The sequence below is a fragment of the Eptesicus fuscus genome, chromosome 10 (genome assembly GCF_027574615.1).
Source record: "Eptesicus fuscus isolate TK198812 chromosome 10, DD_ASM_mEF_20220401, whole genome shotgun sequence".
Lineage (NCBI taxonomy): Eukaryota > Metazoa > Chordata > Mammalia > Chiroptera > Vespertilionidae > Eptesicus > Eptesicus fuscus.
In genome coordinates this window covers 59,443,116-59,469,646 of record NC_072482.1, presented here as the reverse complement: position 1 = coordinate 59,469,646, position 26,531 = coordinate 59,443,116, and the positions used below count along the sequence as shown (strand labels likewise).

Genomic DNA, 26,531 nt, shown 5'->3' with positions numbered 1-26,531 from the left:
TGAAAAAGAAAGAAAAAAGAAAACCAGGGCAATCAACTGGTGTACCCTTTATTTTGCAGCCTCCACATCCTCTATATGGACAGATTCCCAGTTTCAACAATTGCACCCAACACTTAATGCACCCAAACCAGCTCTTTTTAACATTTAATAAATCTAACTTATAAACAAATTAACATGCCTTTCAATGCTCCTTGTTTTAAAAAGTCGAGCCTGATTTATTTAATTCAAACCTTTTTATTCATTCATTCAATGAATATTTACCAAACTCTTTCATATGGCTGAAACAGTTTTAAACATTGAGCATATAGCAGTAAGTAAGACAGACAAAAATCACTATCTTCATGGGGTTTTATTATAATAGGAAGTATGGACAATAGACAAACACCTATAAAAGATATGCTATCCAGTATTATTATATCTTCTGGAAAGAAAAGCAGTTGTAAGAAGTGACAGAGTAATGACAGCTGCTGATCTAAATGGGTATTTGTTGAATAAAATAATAAATGCCCAATTTTTAATATCACTAAGCCAAATTTTAAATTTTTTCTTTATCTCCTGAGTGTGAGTTAGCAGGTTAGAACAAACATGCTGGCCATAATATTCTGCAGTATTACTTACTCAACTTTCCTTTATGGATTTACTTTCAGAAGGGATTTATGGCAGAGCCACCATGCAGTTGCCCAAATTGCCCTGCCCCTTTGCTATTAAATCTTTATGAAAATAATAGAGACAAAAACTCATTTCTAAACTATCTCATTTTCTGTCATCTGAGGTTGATTTCCTTGACAATTTAAGTGTGGCAGTAAGCACTCAGAACCAAGATTTTCCAGGAAGATGAAATGAAAAGGCTAAAAATCAATACAGGCAGCAACTGCTTCTTATAATCACAATTTTCATAGAAATTTAACTTTGTAAATTTTTTTTTCGGTCTCAGAAGCATCTCAGGTTTCTTTCTCAGAAGCATCTCAGGTTTGATCCTGTGAGTCAACAACCTAATCCTAAAACATTCATATGTTGCATTCTAGCAACATACAATGAATGTCAATATCACAGGGGAGGGGAGGGGCCAAACGGAGGGAGGAATGATTCATAAATGATGCAGAGGCATCTTTTGCTGATCCTCCTTGGTAGAATGGGAGGAAGCTTCATGATGCAAGACAAAGGATAACCTAAAAATTGCAACGGAACATGCACAGCCAATACCCCCTCCATGACCAATCAGCCCCTCCAAGTTCCTCTCAGCAGCCAGAATTCAGAATGATGGTGACAGGCAGCCCCTTGTGCTGCTGTGAAAACTCAATTCGTGGATAACAATTGTAATCAATACAAATGTGAGCAAATAAAGTCGAATCTCTGTTTCAAGTCCACTACTTGGCGTGCAGAGTCTGTCTATTAAAACATTTTGTAATAACTTTCCAAACGCTTGACACATTTTGACCAAGCCTGATATATAGTACAACTAGAGGACATGATACACTTTGATTTGTGGTTCATTTTGCCATTCCCCAACGAGTCGTCATTAATAGCTTTAAAATAGTTGTTAATAGTTTTTAATAGTTTGAGAACAGTTTTATATAGAGATAGTAGAAACAGATATCTGCTTGTAAAAGCAAGTCGATAGCTCACAGAAGCTCTACTATTTATTTAATAAACATTTATTAATATTGTATTTAATAATAAAAGGTTTAAAATTATCTTTTTCAAATCATTTCTAGCAGGGTTATTCATTAATCACTTATGCAAAGAAAATATGTTTTCTTTTTTTCTGTTAATTTCAAAGGGAGAATCTCTAAAATGAAAAATATATTTCCTATAACTGTTGCGTGCATATTATGTTTATTTTATTCACAAAATAGCCACTTGAACAGATTACAAAAGTGTGTACCAAGTGCACAGAAAATATATATACATTAAATAAGAGAATTAGTAAGGATCAGAGAGAAGATATTAAGTTGAACTATGGAAGTATGTAAATGCTTTATAAACTATAAAATGTGATACAAATATATATTCTTATTATTGCTTATATCCTACCAATTAATTTCCTTTGAAGCTAGTTATGTGATATGTTAGGTCACGGCATTTTTAACTACCATATGACTCTCTTCTACCAGCCACCTGATTTTCAGAACTGACAGGTGGACACATCTGTTCTGAGGTCTGACTAGACTCTGACTCACCCAGGAAGAAGCAAGCTTCAAACCAGACCAGTGCCTACAGCTGCTGAAAGACCTGTCCCTGCTGACATGCTACCTCTTCTTCATGTAGAACCGTGATTCTCCCGCTCAGAGTCAAGGTTTGTAGACGAGATTAATGTGGCCGAACTAGATAACTTATGCCATTTTGTCAAGCCCATTCACAGAGAAAGAGCTTTGGGAAATCACACCATTACCTCCTTTGATATCTCCAAATTGTGTGCAGTCATTTGCTCTCAGGTTCAATGGATCGGAAGGGTCTCCAGAAAGTGCCTGAAATGATGGAGGTCATGCTGCTGTGAGCACTATGAGATCTAGGTAAGCTGCTGTGTGTGTGTGTGTGTGTGTGTGTGTGTGTGTGTGTGTGTGTGTAAGAAGTATGGCACTGGTATACTATAATAGAGGCCATTATTAGGTCACTCAGCACATCACGAACAAAGCACTGATTTACGGCGCTAGCTTCAGCATGTGCATTTCTGCCTTTTACAAATGATGAGCCACTGAGTGGGATCATTAGACACCACCTTTGACTCAGGACTGCCTTAGAACACAGGCCGCCTGTGCCCCGTATGATACCTCCATTATTTTAACAAGCAGAGCCATGGTCTGGTTTCCCTGACTTGCCACCGAATTCTCAGGTCAAGTGTAAATGCATATTACAGAGCACCCTCTGGCATGTATTGTGAAAGCCCTCATTAAAAAAAACCTCCAAAAGTTTTCAACTGTGCAAATGGAAATGTTTCCAAATCCTCTTATCCCCAACATAACAAACCCCATTGTTTATTAAACCTGATGTTTTGTAAATGTGATACTGCCTGGCTTACAGGGGAGAAATCTCTTCCAAAACAACCAAGAGTTCTTGTGGAAAGAGAAGCAAATCAGGAGGAGAACCCCTTCCCCCGGTAAGAAGACAATTCCGGGATGAGGAGACACAACAGGGCTGCTAACCAAGTGCGGGTCTGTCTGGGCCGCGCGCTCTCTGCTGCAGAAAGAGGCAAGATGGCAGATGCCCTGGGTTATTTTAATTAATTTAATCATGTGACTAATTGGTCTCTGCTGGGTTTCTGTGGTAACTGCTTCCTAAGTGCTGATGGGCAATTGTGTTAAATGTAGCTTGGAATCCGCACGTAGGGCGCAGAGCCTCGGAGAGCTCGCGAGGAGGGCTGTGCAGCTGCGCTCCGAAGGTGCCCTGCTGGGCCTCTGATTGTCTGACTGCGGAGCGCCCACAGCTGCGGCGTCCTCTGGACACGGGCGCTGCCCACCGCCCCCCCCCCTTCCTAAAAGATCACCGCTTACCTACCTACGTGGGCGAGAACTCGCTGTGGACCTAAGAAAATGATCTGTGATCAAAGAACACGCTGGTTCGGCCAGGATTTGGGAACTAAGTGGGAAAAGGTATCTGTAATAAAGGCACATTGGGATGGCAAAGAGGAGAGGGGGGAAATTAAGGCTCCTCTTCTGTGAATAATAGGCAGCCCCAGAAGCTATCGTGTGTTATTCATAGCTGTCCAAATGACACTAATAAGCCATTCTTTTCAATGCCTTGCAGGGTTTATCTTTTTTTTTTTTTTTTCCCATTCTCTTACAATGCCATCTCCTCTTTGTCACCGGGAAGGTGCGTGGGAGAACGGGTGGGTGGGTGGCCAGTTTTAGAGCTCAGTTTACTTCAGACAGATGGAAGGAAAATGACTTCCAAATTTCCTCATGAAGTGGGATATGTTTGTATTTGCGCAAAGCGTTCCAGCACCTGTGCAGAGAAAAAATGTAATCACAGATTTCCCTCAGAAGGGGATTGGGGGAAAAAAGTAAAAGCGCTAACTAACTGCAGCACCAAGATGCTGCTGTCCTTGCCAAACCTCCCACTGCAGCCACAGGCAGGCTCTGCGGGCCATCGCGTCTCCGAACCCCACTCCCACCCTGAAGGAAAAGTGGTCAATGCTTGGACCATTCTAGAAACTCAAGACAAACTGCCTGAGACCATTCCCGTGTTATTGGAACAGTGGCATGAATGACACTTTCTTCCAGAGCAGAAGTGGGGGCAAAAGCAGGGTGGCATTGCCTTTCCTTAAGAAATGCCACAGGGACCCACGGTAACCCGTTCTGTGTCCTGTGTGTCCCAGACTTCTGCAAAGGGGCAACGCCAATGGCCTCCAGCCCTGCTTCCTCCCCTAGACAGGAAGCAATATCTTGGTAAATCAAGCTAAGTGGCTTCCTCTAGAAAATTTCACATTAGTGATGAGCGGCAAATGGGCTGACAGTTTAAATTCCTTGAAGAGGAGGCAAGTTCTGTTAAGTATTCCAATGCATCTGACAGCACACTCAGGCAGCTAAGGCTGGGGCCTCCCCCATCGGTATGTCCCTGTGATGCGAATGGAAGAATCTGTCCATCATATCACTGGTTTGTGACCTTACTGACGTCCATTTTGAGAAGAATGTCCGCTCTAAGGATTGGACAAATTGCTGAATAACTGTGTCATTTGATTCTCAAGGTCTACATGGTGCGAGGAGCATCGTCTCCGGCACTGAGGCACTGCCCTCTCCCCTATGCTGTGAAGTTTATTGTTGGATGCTTAATATTCCAGAAATCTGCCTCGGGACAGCAAGTGGTACTAGTCACCCCTTGTCTGCTTTCACTGCCCCTCCTGGGGACAGGTTTACAGCTCACCTCCACCTCTTCTGAACCGCCATTCCAGGCTGCAGAGGTCAAAAACTCCCTCTTTCATCTCTAGTTTAAGGGAAGGACTCTAATTTTTGAAGAGTAGATGGGGAGCTGCATTCTCCCACCTCCAATAACCCTTACTTAGGGTTCTAAACCTGGATTCAAAAGGCCCATGAATAAATTTCAATTCAGAAAGTACCTGAACCCATGAAATGATCTGTAAAGTTCCGTGTGTGTATCTATTTATTGGAGAAGGGGGTCTACGTTTAAGTTGTCTTTGGATTATCCTAGAAGGCCATGATTCAAACAAGAGGTTAAGCACTGCCCAACCAGCATGGCTCAGTGGTTGAGTGTCAGCCTACGAACCAGGAGGTCACAGTTCGATTCCCAGTCGGGCGGCACATGCCCGTGTTGCAGGCTCAATCCCCAGTGTGGAGTGTGCAGGAGGCAGCCAATCAATGATTCTCTCTCGTCACTGATGTTTCTATCTCTCTCTCCCTCTCCCTTCCTCTCTGAAATCAATTTTTTTTTTTAAATTTTAAAGAGGTGAAGCACTTCTGCCCCAGTTTTCTATGCGGTTTTATGCCCCACTCCACCCCCACCCTGCCTGCAATCTGGCTGCGAGTATCTAATTATTTAAATGGGGAAGCATTAGCTGTTATTTATCAGCCTACTTTGAAACAGGTTCAACCACTCTTTCTCCTTGGTAGCCAACTTGTCTTCCCAACAGCTCCCCTGATGTAGGCCAGCCCTGAGAGAGAGAGAGAGAGAGAGAGAGAGAGAGAGAGAGAGAGAGAGAGCGCGCGCCTGGGGCCACAATTAATAGCACAGCTCTGCAGAACAGGCTGGGCATCATCTCTTTGACTGCGGCATGAAGACCAGCCAAACATGGCAAGAGTCTATCCCTCCAGGTCACTCCTCATCTCCTTGGCCCAAGGCTCAGGACTACAGTGGGCAGCTGCTTGCAGGCCCCTCCCCCTCCTTCACTCCACTGGTCTGGCGCCTCCGCCTGTCTAGTCTTCCTCCACCCCCTGGCTTTCTTATCCTTGTCCTTCCCCACCTCCCCACCTCCCCACCTCCGCCTTCCTTTCCTTCACTCTCACCTGGTACAAGTGCTGGACATCGCACACTTTAAAATTCGTGCACCTTCTTTTACTGTCTGATCAATAATACACCATCACCCCCAGTTTTCCATCAAGACAAGAGCATACTTTAAAACAAATGATGAATGGAGCAGCCATTGACCATTGTAAGAGATAAATCTGACCCATTAAGAGAGCCCACAGTGAAAGTTTAGAATAACTGATAGAAATACTCAGATTAATGTGCAGTGTTATGGTCAAGAGGAATCCAGTGGTGAGACCTTGAAGGCCCCGCTATTCTGCCACAATAATTACATTTCATACAAATTGATCTATTTATCTAGTGTTTTCAAGCTGGGTTCTCAACCCATTAATGAGTCCCAACAGGCAATTTTTTAATGAAATAGAACAAAGCAGAAAATATCAAAGCGCATCACACAGAAATATAGTATCGTTTCATGAAATCTTCGTTTTAGTTTTAAGTAGATATATCCTGTATTGTGTATTCTAAACATTTTTCACATTGTAATACCGCTGAAATCGTGATATATTTTACAATTGTTGTCAGCTAGGGTGCAGTTGTGACATAACTGTGAGAAAATCTTCTGTTGACACGTTCTGGTAATATCAAAAAAATGCCAGCATCCAAGAGACTTTGAGACAATGAAAAGGAAGAGAGAGAGAGAGAGAGAGAGAGAGAGAGAGAACGAGAACTAAATTACAAAGCAAAATGTATTTCTTACTATGGGCTCAGGTTAAAAAATGGCACAATGCGCCCTTCTATAGAGTTTACAGGTGCACTCAGTAAATATTACCTAATCTAAAGGAGAGCCGTTTCTCTTGCCCTTTGGGCAACTGCCATTACAATTCTCCCCTTGTTGACGTCAGAGACCACACGCGTCATAGCTCCTCACTCACTGTGCCACCCCTGCAAGTCACTTCTCTTCTCAGGGCCACGGTTCTCTCATTCGTAAAAGGAAAACATCTTTCTAAAAGCACTTTCAGCTTGAACAGTCCAGAAAGCATATAGACAAGCATTCATCTCCTCACATGTCTGCCGCGAGCCCCATCTGATTATTCTCTGCTTCTCTGCCCCCTCTACCTCTGGTAGGCTTCTTCAGCTACAACCCGAAGACAAAAGGATGTCCAAAAATCAATGTTTGAGGCATGTCATATGGTTTTAAGTATTCCTGTAAAGCTTGTGATATTTTTAAATGGGAAGATATAATGTGGGAATTACAATAGGATTATACACTTGCTTTTTAATATGTGATGTCGAGCTCTCCCTCCTGACTCAGATCCTTTGTTCTGCCTCCCTGTCCCTAGCGTTTTTCCTCTCCATCCCATTTCCTGAAGTTGTATTTTGGTCTCCGGCCTAGCAGGTGCTCACTCAGGCACAGAGCCTGGCCCCTGGGATGGGGAGGTCCCACTGCCGCCCCCAGTTCTTCTTATCCACATCTCCAGCACGCCTCACGCTGCATCATTTGTTTACTTGTTGGCCTCCCTTATTCAACTGTGAGAGCCTTCGAGGCCTCCCTTATTTATCTTTGCATCCCCGGCCACAGAACAATGCCCAGCATGCAGTGGATGCTGAATAAATAAGTGAGTAAATGTGCAGCATGAGGTCAATTTCCACACAAGCAGAGAACTCGCACACTCAGGCAGACATTCTTCAGAGCATAAACCACGTCTCAGATTTCTGTGTGCCGTGGCATTCAGCCCTGAGATAGGTCCCGGCCTGTGAGGATTAACTGAGTGGCTGGTTCCTCCACTAGCTGCACAGACTTGGATCTGCACCCAAATACGCATCACCGTGCTCTCCTCCAGCCTTTTACTCCCCCAACCTATTCCGGCACCTTGGCCTAAACCAACTGGCCCTGGCCCTGCTAACAGCAGCCCCTGGCGAGGGGCTGAGTGACAGGCAGACTTATTTTAGCCTCAGGACCCCAAATCAAGATGGAAGAAACCAACCTCTTTCCTGCTCCTACTAGGAGCAAGCTCAGCCTTCCAGGTGTGGACAAGAGGGCCCCAGGGGTACTGGGCTGCCAGGAGTGAATGAGGCCCATCTCTCCACCTCTCCTCCCAGGCACAGCTGGTTTAGCACAACATGGCAGTCACCCCTGGGTGTCCCCAGAGAGCACAGGTGATGGGGGCAAACTGAAATAATTACTTTGACATAGGTTTTATTCAATGTGTCACCCTATGTCCCTATATACATAGGGAGAAAGCAATTGAGGTCCATATCACCATTACCAACGCTGAACAAGTCCGTAGCCAAATATGTAGGCCCTGGGGATGTCGCAAACCTCCTTGGCCAGAGCTCAATTACATGGTCCTGGAGAATTAAATGTAACTGATATTTATTAAGTGCTAAATGGCTGCATTAGAAATGTAAAGGAAGTGAGCAAAAGGGCTTGATTGAGGAGGGGAGTTCTGCTTGTGGGGGAATGGAAATGTTAACTGAAGCTCTACCTCTGTTTACTTTTGTGCACTTTAATTTTCTTCTCTCCTCACATTTAATACATCACGGTGCCCTAAATCTCACCCAACTCTTCCCGACTTTCTATTTAATTCTGGTTGTCTTGATTTAAGTCTCAATAAATACAAGTATTTTCTATGAGCTCCGTGCCTGGTAGAGGGCTTGGGTGTGTGCCTCCTCATAATTCTCCGGGTTTATGTGTTTTTAATTCACTCTTTAAGTCAAGTTTAATGCTCTGGAATTGGGAGGCCAATATCTTTTTTTCTACTTATTCAACAATTTAGGGCAAAGAACATGGGAAAAGGTATCATTGGTACAAGGCGGTGCCACCAGGCCATGAGATTGGGGCTGCTGCTTTTTTAAAATCAGTATTGACTTGAATATCCGGTTCGACCTTCCATTAGATTTACAGCAATCGTGTCTGCTACCTTCACATCTGATTCACAAATTCCTCATACTTGATGGACTCTCTATGGCACCACTTCATCCAGAAGTAAGAAGTCGTGAAACTAAACCGTGCGCTTGGGGTGTGACTCCACCTTCTCCCTTCCATCCACCCACCATGGTCTAAGCCACCCCTCCCCGAGCACGCCTCATCCGCCGTGCCGCCACACAAAGGGGAAATGCTTTCCCCACCAGAAACGCTCCGCTCGAACCCTGAAGCATGGCACCTGAATACCTTCCTGCAAGAGCGGGAGCACTCACAACTGCTACACACGATCACCGACAACCTGCTTGCATTTCCAGGGCCACCTCGGTGGACTGATATATGCACGAGGCATTAAACCATCTGCCACGAGTTTGACCCAGTCTTTCTCCAAGGTGGCCAACTACAAAGGTTAAGTAGGCAGAGTACACTTTCATTCCATTTATCTCCCCCAACTCTTTTGTTTTATTATTAGATCTTTTGTCTTCAACGAGCAGTATACCTTCTCAGGCTCTTGTATCCCATATTTGTGTAGGCTGGAGTCTAATGAAAATATATTTAATCCTCTATGTCAATTCTCCTAAAGTTCAGCGTTAGCCTTTTGTAAAAATCAGGTTAAAGAAGGATGAACTACACATTTCCTATGAAGATGGGACAAAGCCTGATGATCATTGGTTGATGTACTTTTGCCCACTTTTTAAAACTTTCTTTAATGCAAACCCTTCAAAACTTTTTTTTTTTTTTTTTTTTACTTTAGTCAAGAAACACAGCTGAGCCCCCTTCACTCTGGACCAAGCTCCCTCTCTGGGGATGCTGAGAGGCAGCCTGTATCAGGAAGTGTGAGGGCGGAACTTTCTGTTCCTGTGAGCTAGCTGACAGCTCAGTGAATGAAACTGCATCTAATGTCGAGTTACCTCTTTACATTTATATATTTGTAGAGCAGGGTTTGTTTCTGGGGGGATGGGAGGGAGAGGTAATCCTCTGTGGTTTTTTAAATGAAAGCAACTTAGAGAAAGTAGCAAACTCCCCTCTCCTTCCTGTCATCTCCTTCCAAGTAAGCAACCAGTACATTAAGTGTCACTATTCCTAATATAAATCCCTGGGATGGTATCTGTTAATTCACCTGTGCTCTGAGGAATGGCATCCCCTCCTTACCCAGCTTCTTAATCCCACGCAAGGCTTTATTCTTTGCCTTGGTTATTTATTTTCCTCAAGGGTCCTTTTGGAGGGAGTCGGCCAAACTCTAAGTGAATAATTTGGGTTTCTGAAAAGCCAGACAACTTACCTTACCTTCTGCATGGCTGTATTTGGTCACTTTTATACAGGTTTATATTGAATGCTAACTCAAGACACAAGTACAGTTTTTCTATCCTCAGAGAAGGCTTCTTAAATGGCAGCCCTGCAAACTGTTCTGTTATTCTCCAGAGTCTGACTTTTCTCCACATTATAATGGCAGCTCACCAGTGGAAACCCCAGTGGCTGTCTGTGTGTGGGCATGTGCATGCCCCGGCGGGCACAGGAACGTGTGGAGATCGCATGCAGGAGCACTCAGCGGTACCCCTGGAGGAGGCTGGGGGCCCTCCAACCCCACAGATTTCCCAGTTCTCAGGGCTGCTTACAATGTTTAATAACACTACCAGCAATCCCATGCTTTATTTCCTCCCTATGCTTTGGACCTTCTGATTTATGGCACTTAAGCTCCTCAAATTTGCTCCAAGCTGATTTTCCTCAGAGACTCGAATCACCATTTAAGTTGCATCAAAATCCCTACAAAAGCTGTTCTACATCAACAATACAAGGCAGGGAAGCCACACCCACTGTCCACATACTGCATCTTCTTCTTGCATTGCTTTCTTTCTTTCTTTTTCTCCAAAAAGTAAATTGATAAAATTTCTGAATGAGAATTTGACATTCATAACAAAAACTTTAAAATATTGTATAATAGAGGTCCGGTGCACAAAAATTCGTGCACTGGGGGAGGAGGGTCCTTCAGCTCGGCCTGCACCCTCTCACAGTCCAGGAGCCCTTGGGGGATGTCCAACTGACTGATGGCTCCCCTGGGGAGCAGGCCTAAGCCACAGTCTGGCCTCCCTCTGCGGTAGGCAACCAGAGGGCCAATTGCCACCACCACTGGTGGCCTCTCTCTGCAGGAGGTGACTGGCGGTCCAATTGGGGGACAGCGCCGGCTGGCCCTGCCCCCCATCACCGCCCCACCACTACCCGTGGCCTCCCTCTACTGGAGGTGACTGGGGGCTGGCACCAGCCGGCAAATGGCCAGCCCCACCCCCCATCGCCCCGCCACTGCTGGTCACCACCCCCCCCCCCCCCCCCGCATCGCTGTCCACTCCCTCTGCCTGCTGGCACCTGCTTTAGCTGTCCCAGCGCCACCCGCTCACCAGCCCTGCCACCCGCCAACCGGCAGTTCCACTGCTCAGTTGATTTGCATATTAGACTTTTATTATATAGGATACATTGATCCAACAATGCCATCTCTATATATTTAGTCTACATATTTATTCTAAATAGTAATTTCTATATATTCATCCATATGTATTTATTCACCAGAAGTAATTATGAATATGGTCAAATATTTAGTTACAAACACATATTGTCATGTTACTTCTGACCAAGCATTTTATCTTGATGAGTTATACTTTCCTAATATGAGTGCTAAAATCTTTGGAATGGATTACATTAAGACAGGAGCAGACATTTAGTTCGTTTTACATAGATATGTATATAACACATAAATATGTATATGCTTATACATCATTAAATATTTTTACAAGGCCATATTTACATGAATACACAGTATCTCACAGTAAAAAGTGCCACAGTTTATTGAATAATTCCCTATTATTAAACATTTAAGTCTTTATAATTATTTGATGTCTGACACTTTTAGATCTCCTCAGGGCACATCTCTCCACTGGACGTAGGCACATTGTAATTTTTCACTACCTTTGATTGCGCTTTAAGATGTCATCTGTTTGACCTCTCCATTTCCCACTGGCTCTTAACAGGTCTTCCAACTTTCCGGAGATAGATTTTTCATTTTTCTAAAGGATGCCTTTTTAGTACTAATAAAACTTTCATATTTGTCTGCTTAATCGCGCCAGCTTTACTGTCCCCTTTTTACTTTTTTGTTTTTGGCTCAGAGGTATATGAACCATCTGTGCCTCTAAAACAGTTTGCTTAAATAGCCTCCAGGCAGATTTTATGGTTTTTAAGTTTTTTACTTTAACCTTCAGCCTGCTGTTAGCCATTTTCATCACAGTTTTAAAATCAGCCTCTTTTGGAAACAACCGTCACTCGATGAGGTTTTTCAGAAGTTACTGGAACTGGAGAGGGTCTGCTGCCTCCAGCTGAACTGCCCCGCGGTCCCCACTCAGCCATCTGAGGCAGGTGCAGGTCTGGTGAGCCTCGGGAAGGGTCAGCTCTTCCCTTTGGCATCATAAAGAGCGATGCAGATGCCTTTCATTTGAGGCACACACCTCCACATCACCCAGGGGAGACCCCGGATGATAAAATCTGAATAACCTGCCTATTTACTTCTCCCTACATTTCTACGGAGCTGTCATCATGATCCTAGGCACTCAATGAGATACGAAGCTGAAACAAAGAATACAAAGAAACGCAGGAGGACTCCTTCCTGCGTGCCACACTGCTGTGCCGTGAGAATCGTCCCGTGTTACTGTGCCAGCAGACATGCTGTTCTGTTTCCATTTTATCACCGTCGTCTAGTCTGGGGACCTGAGTGTCAATAAGCAGTCCTCTCTCCTGGAATGTATCATCACCCCACTTCCTGTGTGCCCTCGCATTAATGTTCACATTGCTCTATGGTTCTTTCTCTCTGTAACAAAACCACATCTCTCCCCACACCTGGCAGGAGGTAGAACGAGGGATCTGCCCTTTCTGTGGCTCTTCCCATCAAAAAGTAACTTACCCCATTTATTTTCAACCATCCAACCAGATTGGCCAGACAGTAATTACATTATCCCCTCTCTCACATCAGTGCATTTTCACCCAATCTTTTTTCTCTGTTGCCACTGTTGCTTTTCTGATACATTTGATCCTTAAAAATACTTGGGCTCTTATAGTTATCATTATTTTTATTATTTTTATTTCTTTATAAAATGCTTCTGCCTTCAGGAGTTACAAGTTGTCAATATAACCCCTGAAATAAATTAATAATAATATGCTAACTATGGCTGAGTGAAGTCAGGGAAGGCAGAAGCCAGTGAATCCCCAATGAATGAACAGATGAATGACTACACAAACAAATAGATAAATGGGATTTATCGTTCCAGGGAATGTTTGTTTGTTTTCTTGTTTGTAGGTAATGTTCAATTCCTTCACATTGTAGGTAATGTTCAATTCCTTCAATTCCTTTCACAGACTATGTGAAATTAGCAAAGAAGTGGCAAATCGGGGCCAGAAGTCAACATCATGCTGCCGTGTCCTCAGCCCAAAAGCTCTTTCCTCCCCTCCTTACCTACTTAACATCTCTTCATCCTTATTATTTCAGTCCAAGTACTACTTCCTTAGGGAACCTTCCAGATCTGCTGACTATTCAAATCTCCCTGCCAGGGCCTCTCTTGGCACTGTGCCCACGCCACCATAGCACTGGTCACCGTGGCAATTTCACATCTGTGTTATTATTTGAATAAATGTCTCCCACTGGACTATAAGCTTCATGAGGGTAGGAAACAGGTTTTTGTTGAATGAAAATCTGGAATGAAATCCAATACGACTAGCACAGGGCCTGGCACACAATGGCTGTTCAACAAATATGTGTTGAAGTCAATAACTGTGAAAGTTGCAGCCTTCAGGGTCTCTGCTCCATGGGCCATCTGCACTTAATGCATTCAGCCTCAGACTAAATCACAATTTGCTTGAACACTCCCCTTTCCCTTCTGTTTAGCACACACAGTTTCCAGCCACAGAGGAAGTAGCTTAAATGTGTGGGTGGGCAGGCTGACTCTTGATGGTTAACAGCTGCGTCGTCCCATCACGCATCCCATCCCAGGCATCTGCCTCCCTACATTCAATATGGTCCTTGGCCAACACCTCCCAGGCCACTTACACTGATGAAACTACGGGGTAGGGCAAAAGTAGGTTTGCAGTTGTGAGTATGTGAAACACAGAGCTTATTCTTATATTATTATTTATTAATATTTTATTACTTTTCATACAAGTAACTGTAATCCTACTTGTGCCCACCCTGTATTTACTGGGCTTGCTGTTTTAACTGCACCATTGTTCCTCTTCATAAATGAGCACATCTAATAGCTAACCACAATCCCTTCATCTTAGTTCTGAGCAATCTCATGTTCTATAGAGCACAAAAAATATAGAAAAAGTCAGCACTTTGGTCTGGGTACTAAGGCCAACATTCTAATCAGGTTTGCAAAGCCTCTGGTCCTGGCTGGAAGAAGTCGCTCATCTAAGTGCCCCATGATGAATGGTGACCACATTTTTTATCTTTCAGTCCACACTTGGATTCCAGATTCCTTCCTCCATATGACAAGAGTAGATGGGCGTGACATGTTCATTGGGTAAAGAATTCAGCTTCATGGGATAACCTCAGGAGATCACCTCTCCTTCTCTCCAGTGGGCATTTGCTAGCACCTGCCATCCGCTATCATTCTGACCCCTTCCTCTCTTAACAGTTTCCAGATTTTCATTCTGGTGACTTCCCTTCCCCATGCAGGCTTTAGAGGAAAATGAATCCAACCCCAACATCAGAGGAAAACCCTAACTGGCTTAACTAATTTTAAAAATCCATTGCTCTTGTCATAATCTCCAGTTCAAGCATGAGTATGTGACCAAAGTATAGACAGAGAGTGGACATTTCAAGATTCCTGCATGGATTGCTAGTCACTCTATCTTCTATTGGATGTGAATAAAGAAGCATACAGCCCTGATCGCTGCAGTAGTCATCCCATGATCTCTGAGGGGCTTGCCTTGGAAGCTAGCCAACACTCTCTGCAGAAGAATATAGAAATGGGAAGACATGAGACCGTGCTAAGACCACTACACTGCAGGATCAACCCACCTAAAGTATACCCTAACTTAGAACTTCACAGTTCCATCAAAGAAAAGATGCCTTAAATATTTAAACCATTTTGAGCTGAATCTTCTGTAAGTTGCATAAAAATTCCTGATACATCTTATAAGTAATCAACAAATTAAGTCTACTCTTAGAATAAAATAAACTTCAGAATAATTCCTTTACCCAAAGATGTTCGCTTCAAAATACCATCTCTTTATCATCACACCACGTCTAGGGGTAGGGCTTGAGAAGACCTGTGGATGCTAAAGACTAGATTTCTGTGCCGAGCTTGCCTTCTGAGGCCTTAACCTCCCACTATGTTGGAGGTAAGCTCTGTCCACTGTAGAGAAGTAAAATCACTGTGTCAGCATTTAGCCTACCATGTCCATCCTTGGTTCATTTTCTCCAACACTTTAGGAAAAAAACTAACTAAATTGGTTCAACACACTTTTGCTACTGGGAAACGTTTCATAACCACTAGTGAATAATTCAGTGAATATTATATTTTTAGTTTTCTATTGCCAGACACACTCAATTTTAATGAGAATGCTGTTGCCTTTGTTGCTCTCCAAATCCCCTTTGCATCCAGGATCTTAAATTTTAAATGTATTACTTTCTTAACAGAGATCCCATCAACAATGAAAATCAGATATGTCACACTTCCCAATAGCTGCCCTCACATTTTGGAATAAAATTCAAACTATTACCTCTCTGGCCTATGTGACCAAGCCCCTGACGACCTTGATCGTTCCACTGCAGCCTGACTTCCTTGACAAAAGTGTCGAGCCTATTCCTGCCTAAGGACCTCTGCTTCTTACTTGCTCCGCTCCTCTCTGAAACTCTGCTGTAAGCTCTTCAAATGACTAGCTGTTTGTCCCTACCTACATGTCACCCTCAAAGATAACCTCTGTGACCACCAGATGTAACAGCATCTTATCACTATCCGTCCCTCCACCCTCCTTTTTCCCACAGCAGTTATCACTACCTGAAGTTGTGATATGCATTTACATATTTATAACTTATAAATTACTATCTCCCGTAGAGAATAGAATGTAAGTCCCTTTAAGGCAGGGACTTTTTTCTTATTTAATAATAATCCACCAAACCTAAAACAGTGCATAGCACATGATATAGGCATTCAATATGTCTTTTTATTTTATTTTCCAAATAATAAATGGATGGCCCTAGCCAATTTGGCTAGTGGATAGAGCATGGGCCCATGAACTGATGGGTCCTGGGTTTGATTCCGGTCAAGGGTACATACCTGGGTTGCAGGCTCAATCCCTGGCCCTGGTCGGGGCGCGTGCAGGAGGCAACCAATCGATGTGTCTCTCTTACATTGATGTTTCTCTCTCTCTTTCTCTCTCTCTATCCTTGGGTGAGGATTAACAAAAATAATAATAATAACGATAATAATAAGTGGATAAATAAATAACAAGGTTGTTTTTTAATCTTGGCTAAAAACAAACAAAAAATCATCACAGAGGAACTTGCCTCCTGTTGGGCAAATCCCCTGGTCTTCAACTATTTGCCCAGCTTTATCTCACCTACCCCGGGGGTCTCTGTCTCCCTAAGTCCTTTGACACCAATAACTTAAATTGCTCCAACTAAGGAAACATATAATCCTACTGATGATCACAGAAAGTGCCAGGGCCTTCAAAGATTCTTATAACAGAGTTGGTTGTGCAATCATAGAACTGCTCGGCATATCTTAAAATACAAAGTCATTGTATCAAAACAGATTACAAGATAAGTCACCACTTTGTCACGAAATGTTTGGCAAAAGGCCCGTGAAGCTGATAAACAGTTATCAGACTTCAAAATTCCTATTACCCACTGAACCTCCCACACACACTTACTGGAGTTGGATCCAGCTCTTAATGTTAATTAGCTAATCAAGAAGTGAAACACTAAGAAAGTTCATATGACCAAAATTAGATATAAAAATCTTTGGTTTATGTTATTAATTCTAACTCTGGGGGGGGGGGGGGGGGGCGCGATCATTTCAAAGTCAGGGCAGTAGTTTTTCGACAATCAAAAGTGGTTAAATACTTTCAAATACATTTCAACATATTTATGAAGCAATTCTCCTACATGTCTCCAATATCTCTCATAAATCAGTATAATGTTTCCAAAGCACATTTGGAAGTAAAAAATTAATATCTTCCAACTATATTTTCCTCTATTAGAAGACGAATTAAGCAGAAAATACATTAATGTCTGAATTTATAATAGGAGTGGTTAACTCTTAGCCATAGCAAACTAATGAGGAATATTTTACCAGGAAGGATTAATCAGGGCTCTCCAACATGAAGCAATTTGACATTTTGAAGACTTAATCATGAATGAATTTTATTCCCTTATTTACTTTTCATCATGGGGATGCCTGACAAAGACACTACATGTTAGAATAAATTTAATTCCTAAACTTAATCTTGTTGCTTTAAAGAAATATTATTCAAATAGTATTTCATTGCTTTTAAAAATATTCCTCACAGAAGCAACGCTACTATGATTATGTCATCTCTGGGCAAAATGCAGCTCAAACATCGCAGCCTGAGTCGGCCTAACCTCTGTGAGCAGTGAGATGACAACACAAATTCTGGGAGGTTGTTGTGACTGGACACTGGCTTCCCTCCCCAGCCATTGATTATCTCTATCTTTGTTAAAGACTACAGGAGCTTCATTTAACTGGAGTGCTCCGTAAATTGCAGCCGAGTTCAAGCATCTTTTTATAGATTCATTAAACCATTGATCTGCCTTCTAGTGCTTATAGTAGTGCCCACAGCCTGTGTTTACAGAGAATGCAACAGACTGATGTTTGTAATCTCCAAAGGCAGTCTGTCAGTAGACATTAGATTCCACCGTGTGCACGGCCGTGGGAAGAGTGGATTGTAACACAGGGAATTTGCCATTCTCTGTCTGAACTGTTGGGACAGAAATTAAGCGGCCATCCGCAACAAGATCTTCTTTATTCCATCCTAGTCTTCGATAACACACACAAAGGGCAAGGGGCCCAAGCAACACAGACTTACAGGTGGCTTGCCCAGTTCCCACTTCCGCTTATGTGAGCAAAAGCCATCCACGGGTACCGAGGTGGGGGAGAAATAAAAATAACCACGGGTGTGCCTACCATGTGCATCTCCTGCATATGCCACTCTTGAGAGTATTAGGGTTTGAGATCAGATATTGCAAGTGTATGACAGAAATTCTGGACTCAAACTACTACCTTAAAATATCTCACGACAAACCACCTGGCCTGTCTTATGCATGCAATTACTTAAGACAGTTAACATTTTTTAACAAAACATTTGAATTAACAGAGTATAACTACAACCCTAGGAAAATGCACAATCATTCTCTCACGGTTTCTCTGGACAGTGCACTAAGACCTCTTATAAACGTCTCCTTCCTCTGGTCTTTACTTTAGCATTATAATATCTCGGTCCTTTTACAGTCAGGCACAAAGAGTAACTCTGTGCTTAGACAGCGTATGCTGGGAGAAGTGCGTTAAAATGGCCCATTAGATAATTCTTTAAGTGCTTATTCTTCAGATAAACCTGAACACTGTTAACAGCAGGGTGAGAAAGCTGGCAATGCAAGTGACTAGATCGATAAGGAGAATGCATGTCCCAAATAACTAGATCCCTTCCCGATCATTTGCTGCACTGAGCTGCCCACTGTCCTACCAGGCAACCGGACCAGGAGCTCAAAGCGCACACATTCATCACTCTGCAGCCGCAGTCACCAGAACACAATGTAGCTGATGCAATCTGACACTGTGGTTAATGTTAAAAGGGAGCGTGCCTTTGAGATGGATTGGATAATTACTGGCAGTTCGGATGAGAAAAACTTGATTTAAGTGTAGAGCATTAGCTATCGCCAGAAGGATGGCCAGAGATTGTGTCTGAAAATTAACATTCAAGTATATATGTCAATAGCCCTGTGTATTGATCTCCAGGGGACTGAATTCAGATCTATTAAAAATCCCCCTCTTCCTCCTATTCATTTGGCGGGGAGAGGAGGAGGAAGCACTGAACAAAGATTGGGACTTGACGCTTTTTGGATTTTTATCGTATCTTCATATTTAATCTAAAATGTCTATTATTGTTCAGAAGTTGACATCCATTCTGGGAAATTGATTAGAATTATGTCTATTTCCCTCACAACCTCCCAAAATGTAGCCCATTAAAAACCAGGTGTCGTCGCTATTTTCTTTCAATATACCCCCTTGCCCCCGCTGTGTTTGTTCCCGGTATCCCTTCGACCACTATTTCCCAAGCAGTGGTCAAGTGTTCTGTAAGCAAGACCATCACATGTGTCTCCCCCGGAGCTTCTGATGACTTCCTAGGGCATGGTGTCCCACTTGGCCGGGCACTCTTTCGGGCTTTCTTCAAGAGCCTCGGCATCACCTTAACCTGACCTACATTTTACTGCACCGGCCAGAATTCTCCTGCTCTACCCCCAGCCTAAATGTGCTTCAAAGGGCTAGCACCTTTCCCTTCCTCTGCTCTTGCTTTTTCCATAGGTTCTTACTTTCAGGAGCTCATCGTATTCCATTCCACATTCCAAAACACCAGGGAATGAGAAAACCCCTGGGTTTGTTGTTCTCTCCCCAGAGCTTCCCTGTTGGTTGTGACCAACAGGGAACTCAGCCACTGGCCTGCAGGCTTAAGCCTGGGAGGCAGAGGCCACCCTAGATGCAGGCACAGTTCCAAAGGTCACTGCAGAACCAAAGCAATCGCCCTGCAGAAAGACAGACCCGACAGCCTCCTTGGTGACCCATAAAAACAAGGTGAATCCAGGGGAAGAACTCCGGTGCTCCGTGGGCACATTTACTTGTCAATCAAGAATATTTGCAAGCAACTGGCAGAAGCGAGTCTGCGGCCTGAGCTTCAGGCAGTCAGGGGACATTAGTTACAAGTAATTTCTAAATGTCATTCCCCAAACCATCATGACTGATAGCCTTTTTGCAAATTAAATCTTGCAGGTGTTTAAAGGGAAAAAAGTGGACAGGTTAATCACTAGATTAACAGGGCAATTGTTACAATTTCTTCGGCACTACTAGGTTCTATAATTAAGTCTCAACCTGAGAATCTTTCCCAGGATATATTCAAGTTTAACAAAAAAAAAACCCAACAGTCTAAATAAAATGTAACTCCAACTAATATGATGATACATGTTAACTAGCGACAGATTCTTCCAAAAGAGATCTCTTCTAAGAAGAGATCGCTGTGTATCCAGGGATATAGTTTGAAAGTAAAAGAAATGCTGCTTATACAATATTTCCCTCACTGGATAGTATTATCATGATTGTTAGGAGATCTTAATGACATCATCTGCAAATGTTGTTTGTTTATATAATCTTTTTATTTTTTATCTAGAGGCCCGGTGCATGAAATTTGTGCATTCGGGGCGGGGGGGGGGGGGCGTAGTTTCCCCCCAGCCTGGCCTGTGCCCTCTCACAGTGTGGGAGCCCAGTGCGCACAGGAACGGGGGGGGAAGACACAGGAACCCTGGCAGAAGACGTGCGGAGCGGCCGCCGGGGCCCCACCCCCATGTCACGCACATGGGGCCGCGGGAACCCCGCCTCCACTGGGCGTGCAGCCATCTTGTGATGGCGTGAGGACCACCTAGGCTTTTATTAGTAAGATTCATCCTTATCCTTATCTCTTATCCGCATAGGTTTCTTCCCACTACTGTTTGTTGGGGGAACAGCAACATTATGATATTGAAGAAATATTTCTATGTATTCTTGTCTCACATTATATAAAAACTAGAAGAAGGAAGCAAAATTTTAGTGCTCATAGGAATTTTTGTTTATGACTGAAGTATCAATGCCCCTAATCCATAAAGAATGCTATAGCCCTAGCTGGTTTGGCTCAGTGGATAGAGCGTTGGCCTGCAGACTGAAGGGTCCCAGGTTCAATTCCAGCCAAGGGCACATACCTGGGATTCGATGTGAGGTGTGCAGGAGGCAGCCAATCAATGATTCTCTCTCATCAATGATGTTTCTCTCTCTCTCTCCCTCTGAAATCAATAAAAACATATTTTAAAAAATAGAATGCTATAGACTTGAGATCTGAACAAGGACAGAAAACAATCATCCTTGACATTGCCTGCACGAACCATCTGTCTTGAGTTTTGATTTCCTGCTTGATTTAAACAACAGGATATTTCCCATGCAGAAGGAAAAACACAAACACAGGATATTTAGAAATGATTACTATTTGTAGTCGTGTTTGTTACCCTCGCTCTTCAAGGGATAATGGTTACAAGACATTACTCCCTTAGTAAAGAATAGTTATAAGTGTGTGTTATGGTAGAAATAAAACTGGCATTAGTTGGACCAAACACTTCAGCATCTCCTGCAAAACCACCAAGGAGTCCCTGCAACTTGCCAGCTCCTCAGTGAATCACTAAGCTAGAAATGTTCTCAATTCCTTCTCTACTTGTGGCTCAAAAGGGGGCTGCGAAAAGCGTGAGCTATTAGTTCCATGACAAGTCTCTAGTGCATCTAGTAATGAGACTGACATCCCATTGTTCAGCCAATGCCCACAGACTACAAACGTATTTTTCATAGCCACTGTTTCAAAAACTTTTGAGGCAGCAAGTGAGCCTGTTGGGGATAAGGACTCCACAAAATACAATTATTAATTAACACTGTACACGTCTTAGAGCTGACATCCTGAAGTGTATAAGCTAGTAGTTGGGTTCATGAAATGAATACAGCTGTGAGTCACAGTCCTCTCCTAGGAGAAGCATTCTGAAGGCAGCCTACATTCTTGTAGCAATCCAAACAACTCTGCATATAAAATTAATTTGGTTTAAAAATATCAGCTGCATGCCATAAAGAGTTACGTTGATTTCAATCCATCCCACCTTACTTCACAGTGCCAGGGTTTGTATGAGAAGGGATGTGACATTCTTGAACTACTCCATCAAAGAGAAAGAAGGTTCGAGAAGCAAGTGGTAAATTTAAAGAGTCAATTTTCAGGGGGGCCTTCATTTTGAGAGTTGGGTTATTTTTGTCCTTGTTTTTAGAAGAAAATCAGCCCCTGCTTCTATCCCAAGCATCTGAGAAGAGGATAGCAGGGGAAACACGGGCACAGCTGTCCAATTTACATTCACAAATGCAGGTGTTGCACAGACACAAAACAGAGGTCAGCTGAATACTGCTCCTAATTAGCTACCTTTTTCACAAGGATTTTCCTTTGTGAAGTTATGCATGCAATTTGGGTTCAACTTAGAGACCATTTTTAGATCCCAGCATGCTATCCACTAAAAGCGGGCTGTCATTATAAAGCATAATTTACAGCATAGTTAATTTTACATGGTTGTTTTTTTTTTAAATCTGCATCATACCTAAGGCAAAATTCTGTTCTGCACACACATTACTCACTCTGTTTTCCATCCACTTCTCAATATTTAAAAGTGTAGAATTTAGCCAGAAAATCTTTTATGAAGGAATGGGAGAATTTTTGCCCTTTTTCTAAGATTAAGAAAGTCCGCAATTTTAATAATGAGGACCAAAGACTTTGTTAAATGATACAAGAGAAGTAGCTATTTGCTATTGTCTTCAGTGGGGAACACCCTGGGGCTGATTACAGCAGTTCTTAGAAATGGCAGGATGGAGACTGGTATCTAATACAATCCATTAAGAAACCCAAGCCCTAAATGAAATGACCACAAAATCCTATCAGTTCACAGAAATGCAGCAGCTGTACATGTTTATTGTAATACAATAGGATATTGTTACAGAGATAACACTCTTAAAATTAAAAAAAAAAGAACCCAGCAAGTGATGTGACCAGTTTATTTCTCTATTTGAAAAACGAGAACGTATATAGTGTGGCAGAGCTTTTGATACATAAATAAGCATGAAGATTGCAGAGAAGACAGGCATAGTATGTACACTAATGGGCTGCTGGGATCAGCCGGCAAACTTCAAGCCACTGTGACGCCCAGGTTTTGCAGGCTATGCAAAGACCTTCCCCAATAACCCTGCAGCTGACTGAGAAGTATTCCACATGCTAATTCTTATCTTGGTCCCAGTTACCCAGTTTCCAAAACCGTATGCTATGGAAGTTTGACCTTAAACTTTATAATGATGTAATATTACATATGACTTACAGTGATGTAAATTTATATATGGTATTATTATATATGGTATTTTATATAGCTATATTTAGATATATGTAGAATCTATATATATAATTATATATGTAGATATATAGATATAGGTAGATTATTCTAGGTTGTTTTCCAATTGGGTCAGGTGCCTTCCTTCAAAGGCTTACTAAAGTGAAACCAACTTTGCAAAGTATAAGAAGTATCGCCAGGATTGTAACAAATTCATCTTGCTGGATTTTATTCACTACAGGCAGTCTATCAGGATTCAGACCCATAACCTTTCAGAATCATAGAAAGACAAAAAGAAAACCTGTTCTCTAGCCATCTTCTAGGGTGGAATGCAAAGTATTTTGTTGTGGTAAGTAGGGCTTTGAAGACTAAAGCGCTGGGGCCATTCCTGTGATTGTTACCCCAGTGTTCAGCATTCAAAAGGGGGGGGGCCCAGGGTCTCAGAGATCATCGAATCCCCGTATATTAAAGCAAACCATGTCTTCATGCATTGCTCTAACCACCCTCTTCTGAAGCTTCACTGCCCCCCTAACACCCAAGGGAAAGTGAACTTGACTGGTGACTGTCCCAAAAGAATCGCAGTTTCCTTCCTGTTCCGGTGAAGATTATGAGCCTAATTCTTAGAGACTGCTACTAAATTCCACCCTACTGAATTCTGCAGCCTAATTCTTTCAGCGTTATGTTTTTTGGCAGAATGATGTGACCCAAATTTGCAGGAGATAATTTGCTGCAACAGTGCTCCTTGTAATGCAATGAGCCCGAGATGAGCATTTCAGGATTGCAAATATCAGACTTAAAAATAATTATTATTTGCTTCAAGAAAGGACAGGTTTTGCTCTTTCTTGCATTATGGAAATGGAAATGCTCAGCAAAGTGTGGACAGTTTTATGAATTAAGGAAGCTTTACAGATCAATGGAAATAATCAAGAACTAGCAATTTACTTCAGTAATTGGTGGCAAAATGCTATAGAAGTTCTTTAAAGATTAAGGAATTAGCTGTGTGTGTATATGTATGTGGGGGATTGTAAAACCATCATGCATTCCATTTCCCATCAGTGGTGGCTAATACTATTCTTTAAAAGGACATTTTCAAATCTGAGATGTCTTAAAACAAACAAACGAAACAAAACAAAAAAAGCAAAAAAAAAAAAACACCACAACACACAAAACTATGACTATGGCCGTTCCTGTGTTCGCCCACCATGCCTCTCAATGCTTGGCTATGTGAGTAATGCTGGTTCATGTATTCATTCTTTCACCTCTTCTCAATATCCATCAACTTTAATATTAAGGTGTCAAGAGAGACTTGACGTGTTTCTTGATTAGAATTTGTGGGTCGGATTTTGGAAAGAGCCAGAGCAATAGTCCCATTGGGAGCCAGTAAACTGAGTGCACTAAAAGCTACCTGGCCATGCATGGCCTGTGGCTAGCTCCCCAGGAATCTCTACCCCTTATCTTGCCAGATCCTAGTCTGCGTGTCCTACTGCTGAGGAGTCCCTGTCCACTTAGGGCACCAGCTGCGATCACCGTGTCCTCATCAGATTCATTCACCCTCTCAGAATTCAAACGCCAAGGCCAGAGAAACTGAAGAACAGGTTATTATATACATTAGAAGGGGATCCCTTATTCCAAAAGGTTAAGTATGACAGAGAAAGAGAACAGAAAAATAAAATAAAATAAAACAGAAAGCATAAAAGGTGCGCAGTGTTTCCAGCTAGAGGCTAAGAGGCACATGCGCACGTGGACGGGGGAGGCCTGCGGGGCCGCCTCTCTACGTGCTCTTACCTTGTTTCTCTTGAAGTAGGCTCGACGGCAGGCGGCAAAGCACTTCTCGCTGCAGAAGCTTTTCACCTCACTTCCCATACTCAGGGAATAGCGCTTGATCCCCACCTTCTGGCACCAGGCACACATTATTTGTACATTTGACACATCATCTTCTATAACAAAAGTATAAGAAAAATGTTCATATCAGAAGCAAACATCCCTTCAAACTCAAGTCACACCCTGAACCTGAAAGAGCTCCCCGAGGTCTGATTTCAACCTCCGCACCTCACCATGCTCTGACCTAGGAGGACAGCCAGCTCGTCGGGGGGGACTCAGTGCTTTTTTTTTCTTTTTCCTTTTTTTTTTTTTTTCTGTTGGCTTTTAAGTTTCCAAAAACATCACTTACTTAAAAACCAGAGCATGACTACAGAGCCATGAAGAGTTCCCAGGGCTGCTTAGCCTGGTAAAAATGCTTATTCTGCCTGGTTATACCAGGCTCAGTACTAATGAAGCTTGTAGAATGGCCCATATCTTCAAAGGTGCAGCTGACAGCCTACAGGATCTGCATATGGGGGAGGACACCACACCCACATATGTGATGTCCTAATGTGAACCTTGACAGTCAGGAGCCAGGACCGATCTTGGCATGTTCCCTATCACATGTTACATATGGAGTGTTATTTACTTTTGCAATACAATGATTCCCAAATGATATGGTTAGTCAACAACAGAGAGATGTGAGTGGCCGGATTCTGCTGATAGAAAGGCAGTGGCCCGGCTCACTCGGTGGTCTCCTGTGATGCAGCCTTCCCACATGGGGTCCCAGACAGGCACAGGCCTGATTGAAATTCTTCTCCATGAGACGTGTGTGATTCATGGTCCCTGGATGGAGGAATAGTCATGGGGTGTCAGCCATGAGCCCTGAGGTCACACGGCTGCCCAGATCACTCTTGGCCAGACGGGTGGTCCTCACAGCTCCAGGAGGACCTGTTGCCCACGTCATGGGGATGCTCAGAATGATGTTAGGTGGTATGCAAATATTTTCAATACTTAAAATGCTGTATTTCTTTTCCTTTGTAAGAAAAGAAAACAAATTTAAGTAGTACAAGTCCATGACATCGCAAATACTACTGCTTAAAACAAATAAAGACTTTTAACGTGAGCCAGTAAATGAAATGTAATAGTAATTACAGTGCAGGTAGCGAGATGTTAAGACAAACATGGGATGGTGATATTCAAATGACTGAAGTCTGGGAAACTTTGGTGGGTGACTAAACATAGACCTTAAGTACAGGTCTCAGATATTGCCTTGCTATATCTCCTATGTGCTCTGGCTATATCTCGAGTTTCCTTGGTCCTCCCAAATGACAAAGTGTGTCTGACTGGTTGCCACTATTAGCCACATCTCTTCCTCCTTTATGGATTTTTTTTTTATTTTATTAACCCAGACTCATGCTCCAGACATGAATGGTAATCACAAAATCCCCAACAAGCTCTGCTATAGTGTTGTCTGATTCTGAGTAAAATCCCCCAAAGACTAATTGCTAAGCAAGGCCTGGTCCATGAGCTGTTGACATATTCATGGTTCATAGAACCTGTCATGCAATCATTCCATTTCCAGGGGAAAGATTTGGTTTGAGGCAGTGCGGTCATCAGCCTGCAAAATTAGAAGCAAACTAATTTGAAGTGCGGTGATACGGCTTTTTTCCCTGAGGATCACCACTCAGA

The 26,531-nt window shown here is 42.8% G+C and overlaps 1 protein-coding gene across 1 annotated transcript in view; it reads right to left on the bottom strand.

The window, feature by feature from the left end:
- SOBP (sine oculis binding protein homolog) overlaps window positions 1–26,531 on the bottom strand; it is a 140,511-nt gene that overhangs the window by 73,631 nt on the left and 40,349 nt on the right. Inside the window, exon 4 of the mRNA XM_054722094.1 lies at window positions 24,825–24,976. Coding sequence (XP_054578069.1) covers window positions 24,825–24,976 — 152 coding nt within the window. The remainder of the gene's footprint in view (window positions 1–24,824; window positions 24,977–26,531) is intronic.